The sequence below is a fragment of the Neophocaena asiaeorientalis genome, unplaced genomic scaffold (assembly GCF_003031525.2).
Source record: "Neophocaena asiaeorientalis asiaeorientalis breed wild unplaced genomic scaffold, Neophocaena_asiaeorientalis_V1.1 scaffold585, whole genome shotgun sequence".
Lineage (NCBI taxonomy): Eukaryota > Metazoa > Chordata > Mammalia > Artiodactyla > Phocoenidae > Neophocaena > Neophocaena asiaeorientalis.
This window is the reverse complement of record NW_020174571.1, coordinates 150,883-170,987: the sequence shown is the minus strand read 5'-3', so window position 1 is coordinate 170,987 and position 20,105 is coordinate 150,883. Positions and strand designations below refer to the sequence as shown.

Genomic DNA, 20,105 nt, shown 5'->3' with positions numbered 1-20,105 from the left:
ATGAACTGATAAAACAGCCAAGGCCCTGAGAGACCCACACCCGTGTCAGTGACAGAAGACCAAGCTACAGATACTGAAGGAGCCCTCAGTCCCGTTCAGGAAATGAAAGCCCTGTGACTGAGAATGAACCAAATGTACAGCTGGGAGGATGGTTTATGGACATTTAGGACTTTGGATTTTTAACCCACAGTAACAAAGAAACTTGATTTCAAAATTGGGCTTTAATACTTTGGGACCTTAATTCATGAGAGCGTTTAATGTGTGCCCTTTTAATTTCTCTGTGAAGAATTTGATACTGGCAGAGGTGTACTTTCAAATTTGCAACATTTCTATGATTTCTGAATTGTATTACTGGATGCTTTTATGTATTTAATCTTAGTTTGTCACTTAACCTCATCAACTTTCTATGGTTAGCTGTGCTGTGGATGGCTGGTAGAACAAAAAGTTGTTTCTGATCATTGGATATGAGTAGCCCTGGATTTAATTTAAATTAAAGCAATTTCTCACCCATATCAGAGACTTCTGGGATGAAACTCTTAAGTTGTCCACCAGCAGTTCCCAGAGGCCACTCAAATGAGTAGCCCCATAAAAGTGCGAGCAGGACTGTCCTGATAAAGGTCTTTTCTTTGTCCTGAAGGGAGAGCCATATTCCGTTAATTACAGGCTTAAAGGCATAGTTGAGTGTGTTGAGAGATTGAAAAAAACAGGGAAACATTAGTGAAACAGGGAAGCATTAGTGACAATTTCCCTTCTCGTTCCTAATGGTACCAGCATGTGAAGGGAATTTGAGTAGTATAACTTTTAACCTCCCTGCTCTTATATTCACTGACACTGGCTAGGTGAGGTGACCTACTTGACTGGCAAAGTTGGGAAGAATAACTGGCCATGCTTTGCTAAGCTCTTCTTTCCTTCATCTTGGGAGTGAGTCTGGTGATAGAGAGACAGAAGTTCTCTGCTCCATTGTGGACATGCCCCTTTCACATGGGTTTGCCTGGAACCAACTTGCTGCAACGAAGTGTTGGTAAGTCTGGATAATTCTAGAATTCACTTGACAGACTCACTTGGCTGTCTCATGAAACCCCATTTTCCAACATGGGCTCTAAAAGTAAAAAGTGACATAATGTGTGGGCTCCAGTGCAAAATGAAAATATAGTGCCTCTTGTTCAGACTGCAAAGAAAAAGTGTTGTTGAAAGTATTTGCATTGGGGTACGTAGTGTCCTCCCCAAATTCATGTTCACCTGGAACCTGTGAATGTGCCCAAGTAAATTCTTTTTTCAGATAGAATCGAGTGACATCATACTAGATTAGGGTGAGCCCTAAATGGGTTCTATGGGTTGTTTTCTCTTTTTCATATATGTCATCTTTTTCAGCCTTGAATGAGGCAGCAGGAATGGTGGCAGACACACATATTGCACATGTCTCCTCTGCTCATGCGTATATTTTATTGTCCTATAAATTTTACTTACAGAATGTAAGTTCAAAGATAGAATCATTAAGAATTTCAAGACAACAATAGCACAGCATGAAACCAAGCAAGCGTGGGGCCCTTCTGAGCATGGTTCATGCAGGACTTGATCGACTGGTAAAAGAGCCAAGGCTCTGGGATACCCACACCATGTCAGTGACAGAAGTCCAAGCTACAGATATTGAAGCAGCCCTCACTGCCACTCAGGCACAGAAAGGCCTGTCACTGAAAATGAAACAAAATGTAAATTTAGGAGGATAATTTATGGACTTTTAGGACTTTGGATTTATAACCCACAATAACAAGAAAACTTCATTTCAAAAGAGAGTGTGAAGTCTTCATGTTTGCTTTCGTTGTTGAGGGTCCTTTGTGGTTACATATCAGTTTTGGAGTCGTTTCTTCTACTTCTGTAAAAATAGGGGATTTTGATAGGCATTGCTTTAAATCTGTAGGTAGCTTTGTGTAATATGGACATTTTAACAGTAGTTCATGAGCGTGGGATGTCTTCCCATTTATTTATGTTTTCCTTAGTTTCTTTCAATAATGCTGTAGTTTTCAGTGTACAATCTTTCATGTCTTTGGTTAAGCTTATTCCTAAGTATTTTATTCTTTTTGATGCTATTGTAAATGGAATTGTTCTCCTAATTTCTTTCTCAGATTGTTCATTGTTAATGTGCAGAAATGCAAGTGATGCGTATATGTTGATTTCATTTTCTGCAAACAAACTTTGCTAAGTTGTTCTAATAATTTTTTTTTTTAATATTTAGGATTTTCTACATCTTTTTCAATAGTTTCCCTTTCAGCCTAAGTGTATCCTTAAATCTAGGGGACATTTTGACCTCCATCTTAGGCTTTCATCTTAATTCTCAACTTATTCAGAGTCTTAGCTGGTTAGTGTTCTCCTTATTGTTTGCCACTTTGCAGAATCCAACAAAATGTTCTACTCAAGGGGAGACCTCTTTTCTCTTCCACCTCTGAACCTGAATATCGCTTATTACTTACTTCATTCTCTTAGAACTTAGCATTCACAGTTTAAATGGTGATCTTTCTTAAAGGAGGTCAATGTGCTCACCGAATTCAAGACCTCTGGTGAGTTGTGTCAAGTGTGTGGGAATCATGTTAACTTCTTGACTGTTACCCCCCTGGAAACATTCCTAAAGTGGCGTTTGAGCTTGATATTCAGGTTTATTGGACACCGCATTAAAGAGTTTAACAGAGTAAGAGTAAGCTGGTCTTTCCTAAAGCAGACTTTATCCAAGGGCGACCTTGTAGCCACCTGCATCAGGCTCATCCTCGTTGAGTCATTGAGTGCCCTCAACCCCCCTAAACTGTAAACTCCTTATAGATAAGACTTACGTTTTACAGCTGTTGTTCCCCTTCCCTATACCTAAACATGCCTGGAATAGAAGGTGCCTCTACGAACAGGTGTTGCTTTATTATAAACTACAGTTAGTACATGTATATGTTCATTTCCCTCTGGGAAAGGAGGCTACATTCCACAGGATTCAAATATCAAGCCTTTAAACTTTCTTGAATCCACAGATATATAAATGGTTGTATAACTGTCCTCCCTCTATACAACTGTAAGATCATATCAAAGTATGGTCATTAATTGGGGTTTTTTTTTGTTGTTCTTACGGTACGCCGGCCTCTCACTGTGGTGGCCTCTCCCGTTGCGGAGCACAGGCTCCGGACGCGCAGGCTCAGCAGCCATGGCTCACGGGCCCAGCAGCTCCGCGGCATGTGTGATCTTCCCGGACCGGGGCACAAACCTACGTCCCCTGCATCGGCAGGTTGACTCTCAACCACTGCACCACCAGGGAAGCCCCCCATTCATTGTTTTTAATTGCAAACAGATAATAAGCAAAGTGAAAGGAACTTCTTCCACCAAAGTAAAGGCCAAAGTTCAAAAAGTCAAATTAATATGGGGTTTGTTACTATTCTAAATAGTAAAGAACAATGGCAAGAAATGTCACAGTGTTGGTTGCTATTATCATCTTTTCGTTTTCCATTACAGTTGTTTATATTATCTTCATGGGAGATCACTGAAGTTATCAAGGTTTCTTAATAGTCAAATTAAAAAACAAAATCCCTTGAAATGCCAATACAAAGAAAAATGAGTCAGAACATGAAAAAATGTTTTAGACAAGTTGACAACATATATTCTTTGCTCATATCTCTTTTTGAGAGAAGTTCCATCTTATTCACACCCACATGTACAATAGACTGAATAAAATACAACCCCATCACTCAATGGTGATAAAAAAAGGAAAGTCAAGCTGGTTCCAGAAAATTCCTCTCTTTATTCCTAGTATCTGGTTGCATCTGGCAAAAAAGAGCATTTTGAAATATTCTCTAAATTTTTGTATTTTATAATAATTTGCTTATTTATCTCAATGTAAATATTAAAAACGCATGAGAAATATTGTGATAAAAATTGTGTCAGAGAGTCTCAACAAAATGTTAGTGAATCGAAGCCAAAAAAGTATAAACACAATTATATACCATGACCAAACGGGATTTGTGTCAGGTACGTAAGGCTTGTTCAACATTTGAAAATTAATTAATATAATCCAACCAAGACAAAGGGGAAAAAAACATAAATACATGCGGAAATAGCATTTGACAAAATCCAGCGTGCACTCATGAGAAAAACTCTCAGTAAACTGGGAATAGAGAGGAACTTTCTTAAGTTGACAATTACGATCTACAAAAACCCAAAATTGTAACTAATAAATGATTATAGCAAGGGTGCAGGATCCAAGGTTAATATACAAAAAGCAATTGCTTTCCTATATACCAAAAATGAACAAGTGGAATAGGTTTTTAAAAAGACCGACACTATTTACATTAGCATTGCCAAAACTGTAATACTTCTGTATAAATCTAATAAAATATGTACAACCTCTATAGGAGGAAAACTACAAAACCGTGATGAATGAAGTCAAAGAATAACTAAATAAATGGAGAGATATTGCATGTTCATGAATAGGAAGACTCAGTATTATCAAAATGTCAGTCCTTTCCAAGTTTATCTATAGAAATTCAGTGTAATCCCAATCAAAATCCCAGCAAGTTATTTTATGGATATTGGCAAACTGATTCTAAAGTCCATATGAAGAGGCAAGAAATCCAGAATAGCTATCACCTCATTGAAGGACACAGTTGAAGGAATAACACTACCCAGCTTGAAGACTTATTATGAAGGTGCAGTAATCAAGACAGGGTGGTATTGGTGAAACAACAAATAGATCAATGGAACAGAATAAAGAGCCCCAAAATTGACCCACATAAATACAATCAACTGGTCTTTGGCAAAAGAACAAAGACAATACAATGGAGCAAAGATAGTCTTTTCATCAAATAGTGCTGAAACAACTGGATGTCCATAGCTAAAAATATATATATATTTTTTATATATATATAAATATACACTGTATCCATACATACAGTGTACATATACTGTATATATACACACCCATATATCAGTATATATATACAGCATATTCACATTTATAATATGTATACTATATATATACACATACATACATGTATACACTATGTACACACAAATATATAGGCTTCTGTGTATACTGTATATAGTACTTACACATATATTACAAACGCACGCACATATAAACATGTGTATACATACATATAATATGTATACACACATATACAAATTAATAGGCTTGTATATATTCAATATTTTTACATATATAGTTTTGTTTTAAGGAGTTGACTCATGACCATGAGGCAGGCAGGTTAGGGCAGGACTCTGGGCAGGAGACACAGGGAAGAGCTGATGTCCCAAGGCCATTGGAGGAACAGTTCCCTCTTTCTAGGGAACCTCATTTTTCTCTCCAGTCCTTCAACTGATGGACGAGGCCCACCCACGCCACGGCATTGACAATCTCCTTTACGCAAAGTGGACCAATTTCAGTGTTAATCTCTTCTGAAAAATACCTTCCTGGCCACATCTGGAATAATGTTTGTGGTTGCCTGGGCCCCACGCAGTGCGCACATGAGATTAACCATCCCCGTGGCGATGATGACACTTTATTTTCTCCCTTGACCATTGTCACTACTATTCCAATTAAAATGGCAGTGCTATGAGGGTAGTGCATTTCCTTTTTTGCCAGTACTGAGCGTCCGCGGTCTGGTGCCTAGCATAGGCTAAATACACGGCATTTTTGTGAACAGCAGCCGGGATTCCGGTTGTCATATTTAATGAGGAATTATACTCTTATTATTGGCGGGGAGGGGGTGTGTGTCACGGTACGTCAAGGGCGGGAGTTGAACCCGCCACCCCAGGCCCCGAGGGGTCTCCCCGGGTCCCCACTTCGGGCCGGTGGGGGTGGCCAGGGGCAGCCGAAGACGTGCGTACGTGCGTGCGTGCGTGAGAGCGTGCGAGTCCACGGGGCGGGCCGCGCGCGCCGCGAGTGTTTCAGCGCGGACCCCGGCTCGTTGTGCTCGCCTCACGCCGGCCCGAGTTGGCGGCAGCGCTGGAGGCCCCGGGCCTGTGACCACAAAGAGGGAGCCTGGGGCCGGACGGGAGCGCGGCGGCGGCAGCTGTGGCCCAGGCCAGGCCCTCTCCCCTCTCGGCAGTTTCCAGCCCCCGCGCGCAGGGTGGGCAGAGGGGAGCCGGCGCCGGCCGGGGGCGCAGACTCGGCCGCGGGGGTCCCGCGCTTCCGTGAGGCGCCCGAGCCGGTCTGCGGTTGGCTCTGCAGCGCTGGGAACCCCGGTCACCCCGGGCCTGGACTGCCGGCGGGCTTGCCCTTCTGTACTTTAGGATCTGACATGTAGAGTTTCTTTTTCCTGGTAGTTTATTCTTAGCGCTGTCAACGTGCTTAGTTTTGTTTTTTTATTTTTCAGGGCACCCTTTCCTCCCTCTCTCCAGTTTTTTTGTGTTTCTGTTTTGTTTTGTTTTAGTTAGGCATTTTGTTCCTCTGATCTTGAGTGGGTGGGCTGGCAGGACACTTGGAGAGGAGGCGTTCTGTCCCCCGATCTTAAGTGGCCTTTGGAAAATGACACGCCAGACGGAAATTTACACAGGCGTCCGGTGATTCCAGAAATGCAGGGTGTCCGGCTAGGTGGGCGCCCGGCCTCTCGTCCCCCGTAGCGGCGTGGTGCGCGTGTTCCTTGTCTCGGTTTACGCTTGGGCCCCGCAGCCCACCTTCTGGAGGGAAAGCGCAGCGGGCGCCTTGGGCCGGCGCCTTTGTGGCGCCCTTTCGTGCGCTCGGCTTGCGGGGGACCGGCCTCCAGGCGACCCGGCGGGGAAGCCCGCGCGACCCGGCCCTCGCGCGGGCTCCGTGTGTGTCAGTTTGTGGAAAGTGTGTCGCGGCCGGGGTCGGGGTCGGGACGCTGGGACCGCCTGGGAGCCGATGTTGACTTCCGGGCCCCGGTTCTCCGCAGTTACTGAGGTCCGAGGGTTTCCAGCCCGCCACCGCGCACTGGCGCTTTCTATTTTTGCCCTTCCTGTGCCCGGAGGCGCGGCTGAGCCTGGGCTCTGGCTTTTCCGGTTGGGTAACTCCGGGTGGCCGGGGTGGGCGGCCTGAGCAGTGGGCAGGGCGGGGAGACATCCCAGGGGAGGGAAACTGAAAGTGGGGAGAACCTTCAGAACTCCAGCTGATCCACTTGCCTCGCCTCCCCGCCCCTCTTACTGCACTTGTCATGCGCGGGTTGGCTGGCCGGCGCATTTTTCAAAATGTAATAATTTGTTTATCCGTAGTAGCCGTGAAGCATAGTTCACTTGTAGTGCACAGTTGTAGGAGTTTTGACAGATGATCGCCGTCAGGCGGCAGAGCAATCCTGTCATCCCATTTGCTGCCATTTGGTGCCAGCGCGCCTCTAGCCTCTTGGCCACTAATCTCCTCTCTGTCCCTAAGGTTTTGGCTTTTCCAGAAAGCCAGATAAACGGAACAACAGCATGTAGCTTTTTGATTCTGGCTGCTTTGGCTCAGCGAAACCTATGCAAGATTCATCCCGGGTTTGTTTTTTTGTTGTTGTTGTTTTAAATATTGATTTAGTTAGTTATTTACTTGGCTGTGCTGGGTCTTAGTTGCGGCACATGGGATCTTCATTGGCGCGTGCAGTATGTTTTAGTTGCAGCGTGCGGGATCTAGTTCCCTGAGCAGGGATGGACCCCGGGCCCCCTGCATTGGGAGCGCAGAGTCTTTGCCACTGGACCACCAAGGGAAGTCCATCATCGCCGTTATTGCGGGTATGAGAAGCCACTCCTTTTTCTGGCTGTGTTGTATTCCATGTTCCGTTTGTCCATTTGCCTGCGGGTGGCAGGACTTGTGGGATGTTTCCAGTTTAGAGGGGATCAGGAATAAAGCTGCTGTAAACATCCCAGGGCAGGTTTCCATGTGAACTTGGGTTTTTACCTCACTTGAGAAAATACTCAGGAGTGGGACTGGGATCTGTGCTAAGTGTATGTTTAACAACCCTTCTGCATCTTAGAAATAGGTATTTTTGAGTATTGGAAGAGTTTAGAAATGCATTGTGACCCAGCACCCAGGCACTTGAAACGAAGTTGAAAGTTCATCTGGAGATGGTCACGTTGTCCCCGCCTCTGTCTTTTATTCGAGGCAGAGCAAGGCCACAGATTTGTTACCCTTGTAAGGAAGGCCTCGTGTGTCCAGGCCCTGGCAGGACCTGGCTTTCTAGTGGTGGGCGGTTCTGAAGTGGAAAGAGCGTCTTTCCCTTGCTGGCCGGACCTCGCTTGGCAGGGTGTGGGGTGTGCTACCTGCCTGGCCGGGCGCTCTTTCTGCCGGTCAGCAGCCGTTCCTGGTTTGTCTGTCCTACTACCAGGCAGGCGGTCAGGGGCCCTAGTGAAGTGCTCAGCGAGCCGCAGCCTTCTCAAAGCTTTGCGGGTAATGTCTGCTACCCTCCCATTTCCCTGCTGAGGAATTTTGCTTTCTCATGGGAAGTGAGGGGGCAGTAGTTTATAAGAGTTCATATTTTGTGATGACTCGATGCTGAATACATTAAGAAAATGGACTCCTTCCAGAAGCTTAACTTCTTAGAAGGTCAGATTACTCATGTGACCGCACGTTTGAAATGAGTGAGCTTGTTTGTTCATTGATTCATTCATTCTGCAAGCACCTCCTGGATATTTAGAGTGAGTGTTCCAGGGGGCGCAGAGGACAGTAGACAGTATTCTTTTTTTTTTTGATTTTTGAATTTTATTTAGTTTAATTTTTTATACAGCACGTTCTTATTAGTCATCAGTTTTATACACATCAGTGTATACATGTCAATCCGACTCGCCCAGTTCAGCACACTACCATCCCCACCGCCCCCCATGGCTTTCCCCACTTGGTGTCCATCTGTTTGTTCTCTACATCTGTGTCTCAACTTCTGCCCTGAAAACTGGTTCATCTGTACCATTTTTCTAAGTTCCACATACATGCGTTAACATACGATATTTGTTTTGCTCTTTCTGACTTCCTTCACTCTGTATGACAGTCTCTAGATCCATCCACGTCTCAACAGATGACTCAATTTCGTTCCTTTTTATGGCTGAGTAATATTCCACTGTATATATGTACCACAACTTCTTTATCTATTCGTCTGTTGATGGGCATTTAGGTTGCTTCCGTGACCTGGCTATTGTAAATAGTGCTGCAGTGAACATTGGGGTGCATGTGTCTTTTTGAATTATGGTTTTCTCTGGGTATATGCCCAGTAGTGGGATTGCTGGATCATATGGTAATTCTATTTTTAGTTTTTTAAGGAACCTCCATACTGTTCTCCATAGTGGCTGTATCAATTAACATTCCCACCAACAGTGCAAGAGGGTTCCCTTTTCTCCACACCCTCTCCAGCATTTGTTGTTTGCAGATTTTCTGATGATGCCCGTTCTAACTGGTGTGAGGTGATACCTCATTGCAGTTTTGATTTGCATTTCTCTAATAATTAGTGATGTTGAGCAGCTTTTCACCTGCTTCTTGGCCATCTGTATGTCTTCTTTGGAGAAGTGGTTATTTAGGTCTTCTATCCATTTTTGGATTGGGTTGTTTGTTTCTTTAGTATTGAGCTGCATGAGCTGTTTATATATTTTGAAGATTAATCCTTTGTCCGTTGATTTGTTTGCAAATATTTTCTCCCATTCTGAGGGTGACAGTATTCTTATTCTCAAAACTTATGAACTAAGGACGGTAGGTGATCTGTAAACACAGAAGTTCAGCTGAGGTGTAGTGCCCCGTATATGGGATCAGCTGAGGTCCCAGAGAGTGGGGCTGCCAGATTTGCCCTGGGGGAGGTGTGGGTGGCTTCTCTGAGGTGGGGGCACCCGCAGGATGAAGTGCAAACAGCCACAACTGCCTGTATGCAGAAATGTCCAGCCTCCAAGATGGGCTTTTGTGCAATTGACAAATAGGAGGGCGGGGTGCAGGGCGAGTTTTGTTCCTTCTGTGACTGAGAGTTCCCAGATATCTACTTATAGTTCACAGTGGCATTTCTAAAGCAGGATGGTCCTTCTTTTGGTGGGAAAACCGGGTCTCAGCTCAGGAGGAAGCAGGTGGTATCTTCGGCTGCCTGATGGCAGGGCAGGAGCCAGCGAGGGCGTGCAGTGGTCCTTCCCCTCCGTGACTCACTGAGGCTGTGGGCGTGGAGCGGCCCCAGTGTGAGTGTCCCCGCCTGCTTCTGGCTTCCTCCTGAGAGCCCACGAGTCTCTGATGAATGCCCACTGAGCAGTCACACCCTTCACTCCACAGTGGGTAGTAGCTGAAGTGGGCGGCTGAGTGAGCCATCCCTCCCCGTGACTCAGAAAACATTTTCTGATCTGACCTCTGCTGGTGTGAGTCCTGCCTAGTCTGAGCTCAGGTGGAAGGCAGGTTAACCCTTTGAGGACTTTCCGTGGGTGAAGTAGCCTCTTTAAAGAGGAAGGGATCATCGGGAAAAGCCTGGTATTCCATATGTACGTGCCTGTTAGCTTTCATACTTTGGTCCCTAACATCCAAATGCCGCCTGTATACTCTGTTCCTGGTGGGAGGAGCCAGAGGCAGCCAGCTGGCCCTTTGGATATTCACTAGGCAGGAGGCGGCTGGGAGCTGCAGGGGACCGGCCCCCAGTCTACCTCTAGGAGCTGCATCCTTTTTTCCTTAATTAAATTAAACTTTTTATTTTGAGATTATCGTAGATTCTTGCACAGCCGTCAGAAATAGGTCGGACACATCCCACGTTCTCTTTACTCAGTTTCTCCCGATGGTGGCATCTTACAAAGCTACACACCGATGTAATGATTTCATTGGCATTGATACAGTCAAGATACAGAGTGTTTGGTGTCCCTTTTGGATTCGGGGACCTGTAGGGTGCGACTGGCTGTGTCTGCGCATCCCTGGGTCCTGGGCCCGGCGCACGTCTCCCAGGAAACCCCTCTCCTACCTATTTCTCTCTGCCGTGTCTTCCTCTCGTGTTCCTGGCACTCTTCCCCAGTGCGTGCACCTTCTCTCCCTGGCTGTGGGATGACAGTCCTGTTTCCTTCTTCCCACTCAGGGTGCTGCCTGGAGGCCTCTTTGGCATCTTTTCTGTCCCCTCAAGCTGTCCCTGCCGTTCCCACCTGCCGTGGGAACAGTCTCCTGCCGTGCCCGTGGCGTCGAGCGGTCCCAAAGGTGTTAACAGAGGACGTGCTGGGTGCCAGTCCGCGGTCCTCCGCAGCTCACGCGTGGCTCTGTAGTGCCTCCCTCACCGCCCGCCTTTCTTGTTCCTTCCCAGACTCTCCCCACTCACAGCCGCTGTCGTGGTGCCTAGCCTGGGGCTCTGTTCCTCAGCGCCCCTGTGTCGGACCAGGCCCTCTTCCTGTCCAGGGCACCTGGCAAGGCTGCCGAGTCACAGATTCCCATGAGCTACAGTTGGGAGGTTGGAGGCTGTGTGCTTCACTGAGTATTGACCTTGGATGACGATGCCTCCTCATCTCTGAGGGGCTCCCGTTTGAATCCCCCGAGTTAGTCATGGGGTGCGCGGCCGATGTCGGGAAAGCGCGTCAGACTCACACCAGGTGCATGGGCGGCCGGTGTGTGAGAGAGGTTACCTCTGAGAACGTTGGTCCTTTAAAAACCTGAGGCGTCTTTTCCTGGGTGGGGAAGGGGTTTTTGCAGGATGTGTGCCGGGGTGGGGGGGGGAATGTACCGCCATGGGGTGGTGCCCACGGGGATGGCGGGAGTCGTGGGGCTCGGGGCGGGGAGCTCTAGGGAAGGATTTGCACGTCCCATGGTAGTGGTGGCTCACGTTTCCCCTGGTGTGCAGGTGGCTCCCTGGCGTCTGCTCTGTGCTCACCCTGCAGGCTGAGCAAGGCTCCCACCGGGGAGCAGGTGCTGGGGCCGCAGGACACGCTGGGCCCACACCTGGTCTGGGACAGACACCAGGTGAAGGGGCGGGACAAGGGGAGGAGGAGCCGCGCTGGGTGTTTTGGGTTTTGTGTCTTTTTAAATAACAGCTTTGTCGAGATAGCATTCACACGCCACTGAACTCACCCATATGAAGTGTACAATTTAATGGCTTTTACTATATTCACAGAGCTGTGCAGCCTTCACCTCTAATTCCAGAACATTCCATCAGCGCAAAGGGCTGGCAGTCCCCTGCCCCAGCCCCTGACACTCTGTGTCTGTGGATCTGCCTGTTCTGGACGTTTCCCATCAATGGAATCACACAGTGTGTGTCCTTCTGTGTCTGGCTTCTCTCACTGAGCATCGTGTTCTCAGGGTCCGTCCACGTTGTTGTGAGTCTCAGGGCTTCACCCCTTTGCGTAGCTGAGTGATGCTCCCGTGTGCGTGGCACAGGTTGTGGGGTCTCGAGGCCCCTGGAGAGGTGTTCGTTTGGCTTGGTCCTGGGTTGGGGTGATGCCAGTTGCACTGATACGGTGCTAACAGGACCCCTTGCTGGAGTGGGAGACAGTTGAATTATGTCTTAATAGTGGCTTTGGTTCTCCTTTCAGCATCTGGTGTGTTCTAGCTTCCCTGAACATGGTGAGCAAAAGCTGCCTCCCCACAGCACCTCTGGGACCCTCTGACAAGCCAGGTGCGTGCCTGGCCCAAGACAAGATGCCTGGGCTTCCCTGCCAATACCTGAGCTGGGAGGGACATGACTACCAGGCAGTACAAGACACGGGCTCTCCTCCTTCCGGGCTCTGGTGAGTGTAAGTTTGACTAGAATACAGTTTATCATTTTACCTCTGATTCCCTGTAGTTGACTGCTGGTCCATCATGACAACATTATACCCAGACTGCCAAGCCATTTTACCTTCCCATGGAACCTCACTGCAGATGCATTCTGCTCATCTCTAACATTCATCTTCTCTGGACCTGCTTTCAGAGCAATGTGTTTTGTTAGATCCAGTCACAGAGCTATGGCAACAACATAGGCTGTCTTATTTTAACTGACATGTGGTCCCCATTTCTTTCTTCTACTCCCTTACTTACGGCCTTTAACAATGACTCTTTCTCCACTCTTTTCATGTCCCACTAGACTCTGTTGTGTGTCTTTGCTCTCTCACCTGAAGAGGATACCTCTTATTTCATCAAGAAGATAAGTGTTTCAGACACAAACTTCCTCATCTTCTTTCTGCTGACTCTGGCTGCCTTCCAATCAATGTTCCATGATGCAGACACCACCCTCTCCTCTTCAAATCCTTCTGTGACTTTCCATTGCTCTTAGGATAAAGACAAACCTCCTCACCGTAGTCTAAAATGTGGAGTCACAGGCTGGCTTCCGGTGGAGAACTGTTGCCGTTCTGTAAGATAAGGAGCTTGCTTCAGAATGTAAATCATATGTCCACTAGATATGCTGTTTAGTTTAACAGGCAAGACTTTCTTGGTGAAAGAAGCAGTGTTGACTTGCATGCTAGAGCAGGCTTCTCATCTGGCTGTGCACTGGCACTCTGGGTGTGCTAGTCTGCAGGGCAGGGCATCCCCTGGATGGAGCATGATCTCTGCATGATCTCTGCAGCCTCGTCTTGCACCTCCTTCCTTTCATTCTCAATCATCCAGCCCACAGTGGCCTCCTTTCAGGCCTGCATACTTACAACGGCACATTGCCCATGCTGCCCCTCTGCGTGAAATGTCCTTCTGTTTAGTTTGCAACTGATTGATGCCTCCTCATCCTTCTCATCTCTTCTCATGTGTCACTTTGTCAAGAAAGTATCCCCTTACCTACTCAACTCATCACATCCCCCTACCATAGCTCACATAACACCACGTACCTCTCGCTTATAGCCTTCATCACATTTTACATCCAGTTTTAGATAGGTGTTTACCATATGGTCCATGAGGAAGAGATCATGAATGTTTTGCTTACTCTTGATTCCCAGCGACTAGCACAGTTACTGATAACCTTTGTTAAATGGAGAAATGAATGTATCCAATCAATGGTGAAGCCCTGACAGTTTTTCTTTCTAGTGTCTCTCATACTCCTCCCTTCCATCTGTGTTGCCATTACTCCGGTTCTACCATTTATTATTTTACACCTGGATTACGATGACTGCTTCGGAGAATCGCATGTCTTTCTATCTTCCTCCCTGCAACCTCTCCTACACCTCCCAAGGCTCTTGGGTTATGCCATTGCCCTCTTCCAATCCGTCCGTGGCACCCATTTTCAACCCAATACAGCCAAACTCTTAAGATTGACATTCAAGACCCTCCATAATTTGGCTTTAGTTTCACTTTCTAGACTTTTTAAAAAAGAACTGGGTCTAATTATCTCTGCATCTTTGCTCCCTTTCATATCTACCTATGACATTAATTGTTTTTTTTCTATTCAGTCTATCTTACACCTCTTTCTCTGGGAAGACTTCACTGAGAATCCAAGCAATTTCTGGATCCCTTCTCTCCCCTGAATTTGTAAACAGTTTAACAAGACATATGTGGAACTGCCATAAGGCATCTACGTCTCATCTCCCTCTCTGGTGTCTAATCTCCCTGAGAATAGGGGTACATCTCTGTGTTCTGTGCAGTTTTCAGCACAGTACTATACACATAGTGAATATTTGGTAAATGAACGAATAAGTGAATGAGTCACCATGAGAAGGGTATTCTCTCATTCCTTCTCTCTTTTTCCACTTTCAAGTTTCTCTAGTTAGTTTCCTCAGACAAAATGTTTCTTTGTAGCTACACAGTGTCCAGGTTCACAGAATGTTGCAAATAGCTGCTAAGAGAATCCCTCCACTACTTGAGAATAGCTTGCTCTCCCCTCTCAAGTGGAGAGAGCAGGATTCAATATTTATTAAGTGCCTTTGTTCACTTGGCATTTAGAGGCACTAGGGGCACTAGTGCTCTACACTCAGTGAAATGCCTGGTTTGTTAGTAATTTTCCTTTGTGAAAAACAGCTATCCACAAAGATGTTTTGTTCCAGTTTTCCATCCTTTTAGGTTGATAAAAAGCATTTTAACTACGTAGAAACAGAAAATGAATAGAAAGAACTTTGCATTACATTTAATAAAAGTTTAGGGAGATCTTTGTGGTACATTAGTGAAGTTATTTGGGGAAACTTTAGCCATGTACATTGTGTTGGAGAGGCACCAAGAATTCAAGAATTCTCAAAGTTTGAGGACACAGTTGCCTTACACGTAGGCATGGTGGCAGCCATGTACATAGCAGTGATTTGGAGGATGTTGTATTAGTCAGCTCTTGCTGTGATAATGTTTTGGAACAAATCTCCCCAAAACTCAGTTACATAAATATGAATTTATTTTTCTTGGACCTATGGGCTAGCTGCAGTGGCTCTCTTTTAGACCTCTAGATGGCTGGTATTGCTCCATGTTTTGGGTCAGTTTGAGGTGTGTCCCACACATCTTACTGTGGAGCCCAACTGTGAGGCTGCAGCTCCCAGGCCCTGTCTTCTCACAAAGTTCACTGAAACATAAGAGGTGAGCCCAACCACACAAGCCCACTTAAGGCCTCTGCGACTCATTTAAGGCCATCATGTCTGCCCTTGGCATCCTCGGAACCCCCTGGCCTCAGGATGCAGCTTCTGTAGTCCATGGCAGCCTGCGGAGAGGGGGCGGGGTTGGAGGAGGGTGGAACTCCGCCTTCACTGAGGGTGTGGGTGTGGCCACCTCTGCTGTGACTGAACAAAGGGCAGGGGAGCAGGGGGTCCAGGGCAGGGCCCTCAGAGCCCAGCAGGCCCAGGGGGGCGGCACAACATCTAGGCCCAGGCCAAAGAGCGCCTTCTTGGTCTGCGCGGCAGGCCTCTCACCTTGCCGCTCAGGCTGCGCTCCTGCTTGAAGTGAGTGTGGAACGTGTCCGCGGAGTACACCTTGCTGCACAGGTAGCCATAGAACTGGGCGTCGTAGCTTCCTGCCAGGCGGCCAAAGGTCGCAGGCAGGTGGGTCACTGGGACACACGTGGAGGGGCTCCTGCCCAGCCCCCTGGCCGCTCAGTGCCCCTGCCCCAGAGCGGGGGTGGGGGCCTCAAAGCAGCCTTGTCTGAGTCCTCTGCCACTAGAGAGGATTGGCCCAACACTTGTAGAAAACGGGGACCTTGCTGGCAGTTCAGTGGAGGGACACAAATAAATCTTTGCCGACTTTCTGCTGAAGCTCACGAGGGTTCACTCCTAAGCCTTTTACAAGGTCAGCTGCCGAGGCTGCGAGAGACGAGTCAGGGCTCGCCCTCCACCACGAGGAGATCACTGGTTAAAGCACTCACGAGGGAGTGAACCGCGTGTCCGCACCGACACGCATGGGCAGACCTCGTCGATGCCTTCTGTCCGGGGTATGAAGCCCTCTCCTGCCTCTTCCAGGCTCTCTAGAAAGCACGTGCAGAGCCTCCCACCCCACCCTCCGACTCTGCGGGCCACAGCTGGAGGGACCAGCCAAGGAACCATGGCAGGAAGAGGCCAGAGGTCAGTGGGCCTCGGCCGGAGCCCGTCAGTCGGTCCCCATTCACACACCACCAGACGATCCTCTTGACCTGGGCAGTAACCGCCAACCGACCGGTAAGGTGGGCCTGGCGCGTGCTTGGCTACCTGGCATGGCTGGGCACCCCAGGATCTCCTGGCAGAAGCGGGCATTCTCCTGGGCCGGGTCCGCGGGCATCTGCGTGTGCAGGGCCTGAACCACCTTGGCCAGGACGATCTGGCACAGGTTGAAGAGGCCTGGGGGGCGGGAGGAAGGAGACGGGGGGCTGGCACCGTGTCCAGGCCGCGCTTTCCAGACGGGCAGACCGGAAGCCCCCTGCCCTTCCCTCGGTCCGGCCGCATCTGGGTTGGCCTCCCGGGCCTTGATGAGCTTGTCCAGCAGCTCCTGAGGGACGGTGCTGCCCGTGCCCCACCAAGACTGGCAGCAGCGCCAGGGCCTCACAGGGCACGGCGCCCCCGGCCCCAGAGCCTTCCCTCTGGTTCTCATCACCGGCTGTCACCAGACTTGCATGCAACGTTCTTTTCTTTTCTCTCGTCTTCTTTACGTCCCTCAGCCACGCAATGCGGCGAAGCCCTGACGCTCGCTGCCACGTCGATACACCCTGAGAACACGATGCTCAGCGAGAGAAGTCATACACAGAAGGACACACAGGGCGTGACCCCACTGAGGAGAAACGTCCAGAGCAGGTAGATCCACAGAGTCAGCGAGTGGGTTCCTGGTTGTCAGGGGCTGGCGAGGGGACGGAGTGATAGCTAAGGGCGTGAGGGACATTTTCGGGATGATGGAAATGGTCCAAAGCAGTAGTGACGTCTGTACAGCTCAGTAAACTGTCCCCACATGCCCCGGTGCAGCCTGTGAGAGTATCGCTCTCAGGATGAAGGGCTGACCACAGGAAGACTGAACGAGCAGTGGGTCCTGGGCCTAGACGCTCAGCTGGCGCCCCCCACGTGGGGAAGTCACTGGGACTCGCTGAGCCTCCACGGAGACTGGCAGCAGCCCCCGAGCTCACAGGGCACTGCGCCCCCGGCCCCAGAGCCTTCCCTCTGGTTCTCATCACCGGCTGTCAGCAGACGTGCAGGCAACGTTCCTTTCTTTTCTTTTGTCTTTTTTAAAGGCAACTCTTGAGTACATGTATTTAACATGCAGGGAACCCGCCCTGACTCCTTGATCTGGGTCTTCCAGCCTCTAGAGCCTCAAGGACATCCATTTCCGTTATTGACACGCCCAGTGCCTGGGGTTTGATGATGGAAGCTGACACCGAGGGCGTCACCACGTGCGGGGTGATGTCAATGAAAGAACCCCATGGCGAGGGCCTGCCTGAGGACCACGCATGCCCGGGCCCTCCCCGCCCCCTGCCTGCAGCCCTGCGCCTGGGAGCGGAGCTGGTGCATCGCGTGCCCGACGTCGTGGAAGTTGATCTCCCGCTCATCATGCCACAGCAGTGAGGGCAGGTTGGGCGTAGGCTTGGTGAAGTTGGCCACCATGGCTGCAATGGCGATCTGGCAGCTCCCATCGTGCTGTAGGCAGCCCGGCTGCAGGCTGAAGCAGGCCGCGTGCCCAGACTTCCCCACCCTGCGGAGGGACGTGGATGGGGCCCCGCTTCCACAGAGGAGCCCCGGCCCACGGCCGACAGGTTCCCCCACGCACGCACCGAGGATAGAGGTCAGGTAGAACTTGCTGATGGATGACCTTGCCCGAGGCCGCGTCCCAGACAGTTTAGAGCCTCACATCTTCGTGACACATGTTGGTGCCCTCCTCCAGGTCGAAGGTCAGCCCCAACAGCTCCTGGGAGATGCCGAGCAGCCCGCGTGTGACTGCCTGCATGGGGAAGGACTCATTGAGCAGGTACTGGTCCACGTGGTAGCACGTCTCCTCCCCCTGGTTCATGTAGTAGCGCAAGTCCCAGGCGTTGATGGGGCCGTCAAAGTGCAGGCCCCGCCTCTGGCACTCGACCTTCTTTAGCTCCAGGATCACGGCCGCTCCTGCCCCCCGAGGGGCTTCAGCTTCTGGGCCAGCTCACCTGCGGGCGAGGGGAGAGGCTTGACTACGTCCCTGGGGCAGCCCCCCAGCCACCCCCGACCCCACGCCCCTCGAGGCAGAAAGAAGGGTCCGGGAAGGCGACCCCCAAGGGCTGACACAGTGGGGTCTCAGGCAGCACCACGTCCGGTCGAGGTCTGCCTGACCCCCATCCCCACTGGGACTCAGGAGGAGGCGGTGTTACCTAGGACAGCGGCCGCCACCTGGCTGGTCTTATCCATGTTCATCTCCAGCATGGAGTCGGCATGCGTGCGGAACCCTAGCAGGCGGGACTTGAGGGCCTGCAGCCTCACCAGCTCTCTGAGGATCACGCAGTTCTCCTGGAACCCAGAGACAGAAGGCGCTGGGGACCATGGGCCACGCCCTCCCCGCGGGCCCCGGCCCAGGTCTCTGCAGGTGGGCAGGGCTCCCAGGCCACTGGTGGGCGCAGCCAATCCCCCTCCCTTCTCCTCCTGGCCCAGATTTCTAGACACTTTTGTGCTGTCCTAACACGTGGTCTTTATTAACACAGGTCCTTTTGCAACCAGAAACGGCATGAACGTGATGGGCTCTAAGGCCAAGGGAAGGAAGAAATGCGGCCAGGCTCTCCAGGAGCCACCAGGGGGCCTCCCCAGGCTCAACAAGACAAACACGGCTGCCGTGCAGACAGTAGCTCAACCCCACGGCGCCCGAACACCCAGCCCCTGGATGGTGAGACACCTGTTGCTGCAGGTGGCCCGTGGCTCACGGAGGAGGCCCGGCCCCAGGCGTACGCCAACTTCTCGGGGGCCACCTCTCCGGTCTGCAGTGGGGTTCTCCTGGGAGCCCCCAGTCACCACAGGACTAGCGTGGCCTGTCTGTAGCCCAAGAAGGTGGGGACACAAGACTGTACCCCGTGCCCCCCGCATCACCCGCGAGGCCGAGCGAGCACCAGTGGTGTCTGCGGGGAAGATGAAGGGCTCACGCACAGCCCCCATCTACAGAAGCACAGACTGCAGCCCCATGCGCTATGGAACAAACACAAGAGTCCATGCAGGACCCGATGTCAGAATGTCAAGGCCATGCCCGGGACACAGTGAGAAGGTGCATCCCCCATCCAAGCCACAGAGAGGGGATGGGGGGGCCATCTGCGATTCTGAGCTCATCGGGCATCACCCCAGAGGGAGAGGGAGAGGGAGAGAGGTAGACAGAAGTACAGAGGGAGAGAGAGAGAGAGAAGGAGGGAGAGACCTCTCTCCCTTCCCTGGGGGTTCTCTAGTGCAGCCAAGGCTGAAAACCACTGCATTTGGGGAGATGGGTCCTCGTGGAAGAGTTAAGTAGTCGCTCATGGCATTATCGACACATACTAAAAAGGCCCCAAATCTTGGGGAGTCAGGGAGGGGAGTGTCTGCTTTCTCGTAAACGAGGAGAGATTGGGCATCAGAGGAGGTACCTGTGCAGCCTGCGCCCAGGGCCCCGCAGACTTCATCTCCCAGCGGTGGTCCTGGGCTGGAAGTCAGCGGGGAGGTCAGGCCTTCCGAACATCAACGTTGACTTCAGGGCTGATCTAAAAGGCGCCTGCTGTTTGTTGAAGCAGAAAAAAAGAGAAAGCAGTGGGGAGAGGATGGGAGGGGGAGGGAGCCCCCCTCCTCAGCACTTCTCTCTCCCTCTCTCCCTTTCTCCCTCTCTCCCTCTCCCTCTCCCCCTTTCCCTCTCTCCCTCTCCCTCTCTCTCTCTCCCTTCCTCTCTCCCTGTCCCTGTTTCCCTGTCCACTTCCTCTGGCTCT

General features: G+C 50.1%; 2 protein-coding genes and 1 pseudogene across 2 annotated transcripts; 1 reads left to right on the top strand and 2 right to left on the bottom strand.

The window, feature by feature from the left end:
• Positions 1–15,374: 15,374 nt before the first annotated feature.
• Positions 15,375–16,860, bottom strand: LOC112408408 (thimet oligopeptidase-like). The gene is made up of 3 exons (XM_024758000.1): positions 16,432–16,860; positions 15,664–15,764; positions 15,375–15,455 (listed from the first exon to the last, which is right to left on the bottom strand). The coding sequence occupies exons 1-3, from the start codon at positions 16,808–16,810 to the stop codon at positions 15,375–15,377; spliced, it is 561 nt and encodes a 186-aa protein (XP_024613768.1). The 5' UTR covers positions 16,811–16,860.
• A 582-nt stretch (positions 16,861–17,442) lies between these two features.
• Positions 17,443–19,317, bottom strand: LOC112408407 (neurolysin, mitochondrial-like). Its single transcript, XM_024757999.1, is given in 4 exon segments — positions 17,443–18,300; positions 18,303–18,470; positions 18,546–18,681; positions 19,114–19,317. Coding segments are annotated over 4 exon segments (1,056 nt in total). The 3' UTR covers positions 17,443–17,752.
• Positions 19,318–19,349: 32 nt separating this feature from the next.
• The window catches only part of LOC112408406 (serine/arginine-rich splicing factor 3 pseudogene), a 3,098-nt pseudogene continuing 2,342 nt past the window's right edge, over positions 19,350–20,105 (top strand).

Excerpts from the sequence above, each read along its gene's own strand:
- LOC112408408 (XM_024758000.1), bottom strand. The coding sequence starts at position 16,810 with ATGAGAACCAGAGGGAAGGCTCTGGGGCCGGGGGCGCCGTGCCCTGTG. Across the intron at positions 15,765-16,431 it reads GGGGTGCCCAGCCATGCCAG|GAAGCTACGACGCCCAGTTC; the intron begins GTAGCCAAGCAC and ends GCCGCCTGGCAG. Across the intron at positions 15,456-15,663 it reads AGCGCAGCCTGAGCGGCAAG|GCTGCCATGGACTACAGAAG; the intron begins GTGAGAGGCCTG and ends CCCTCTCCGCAG.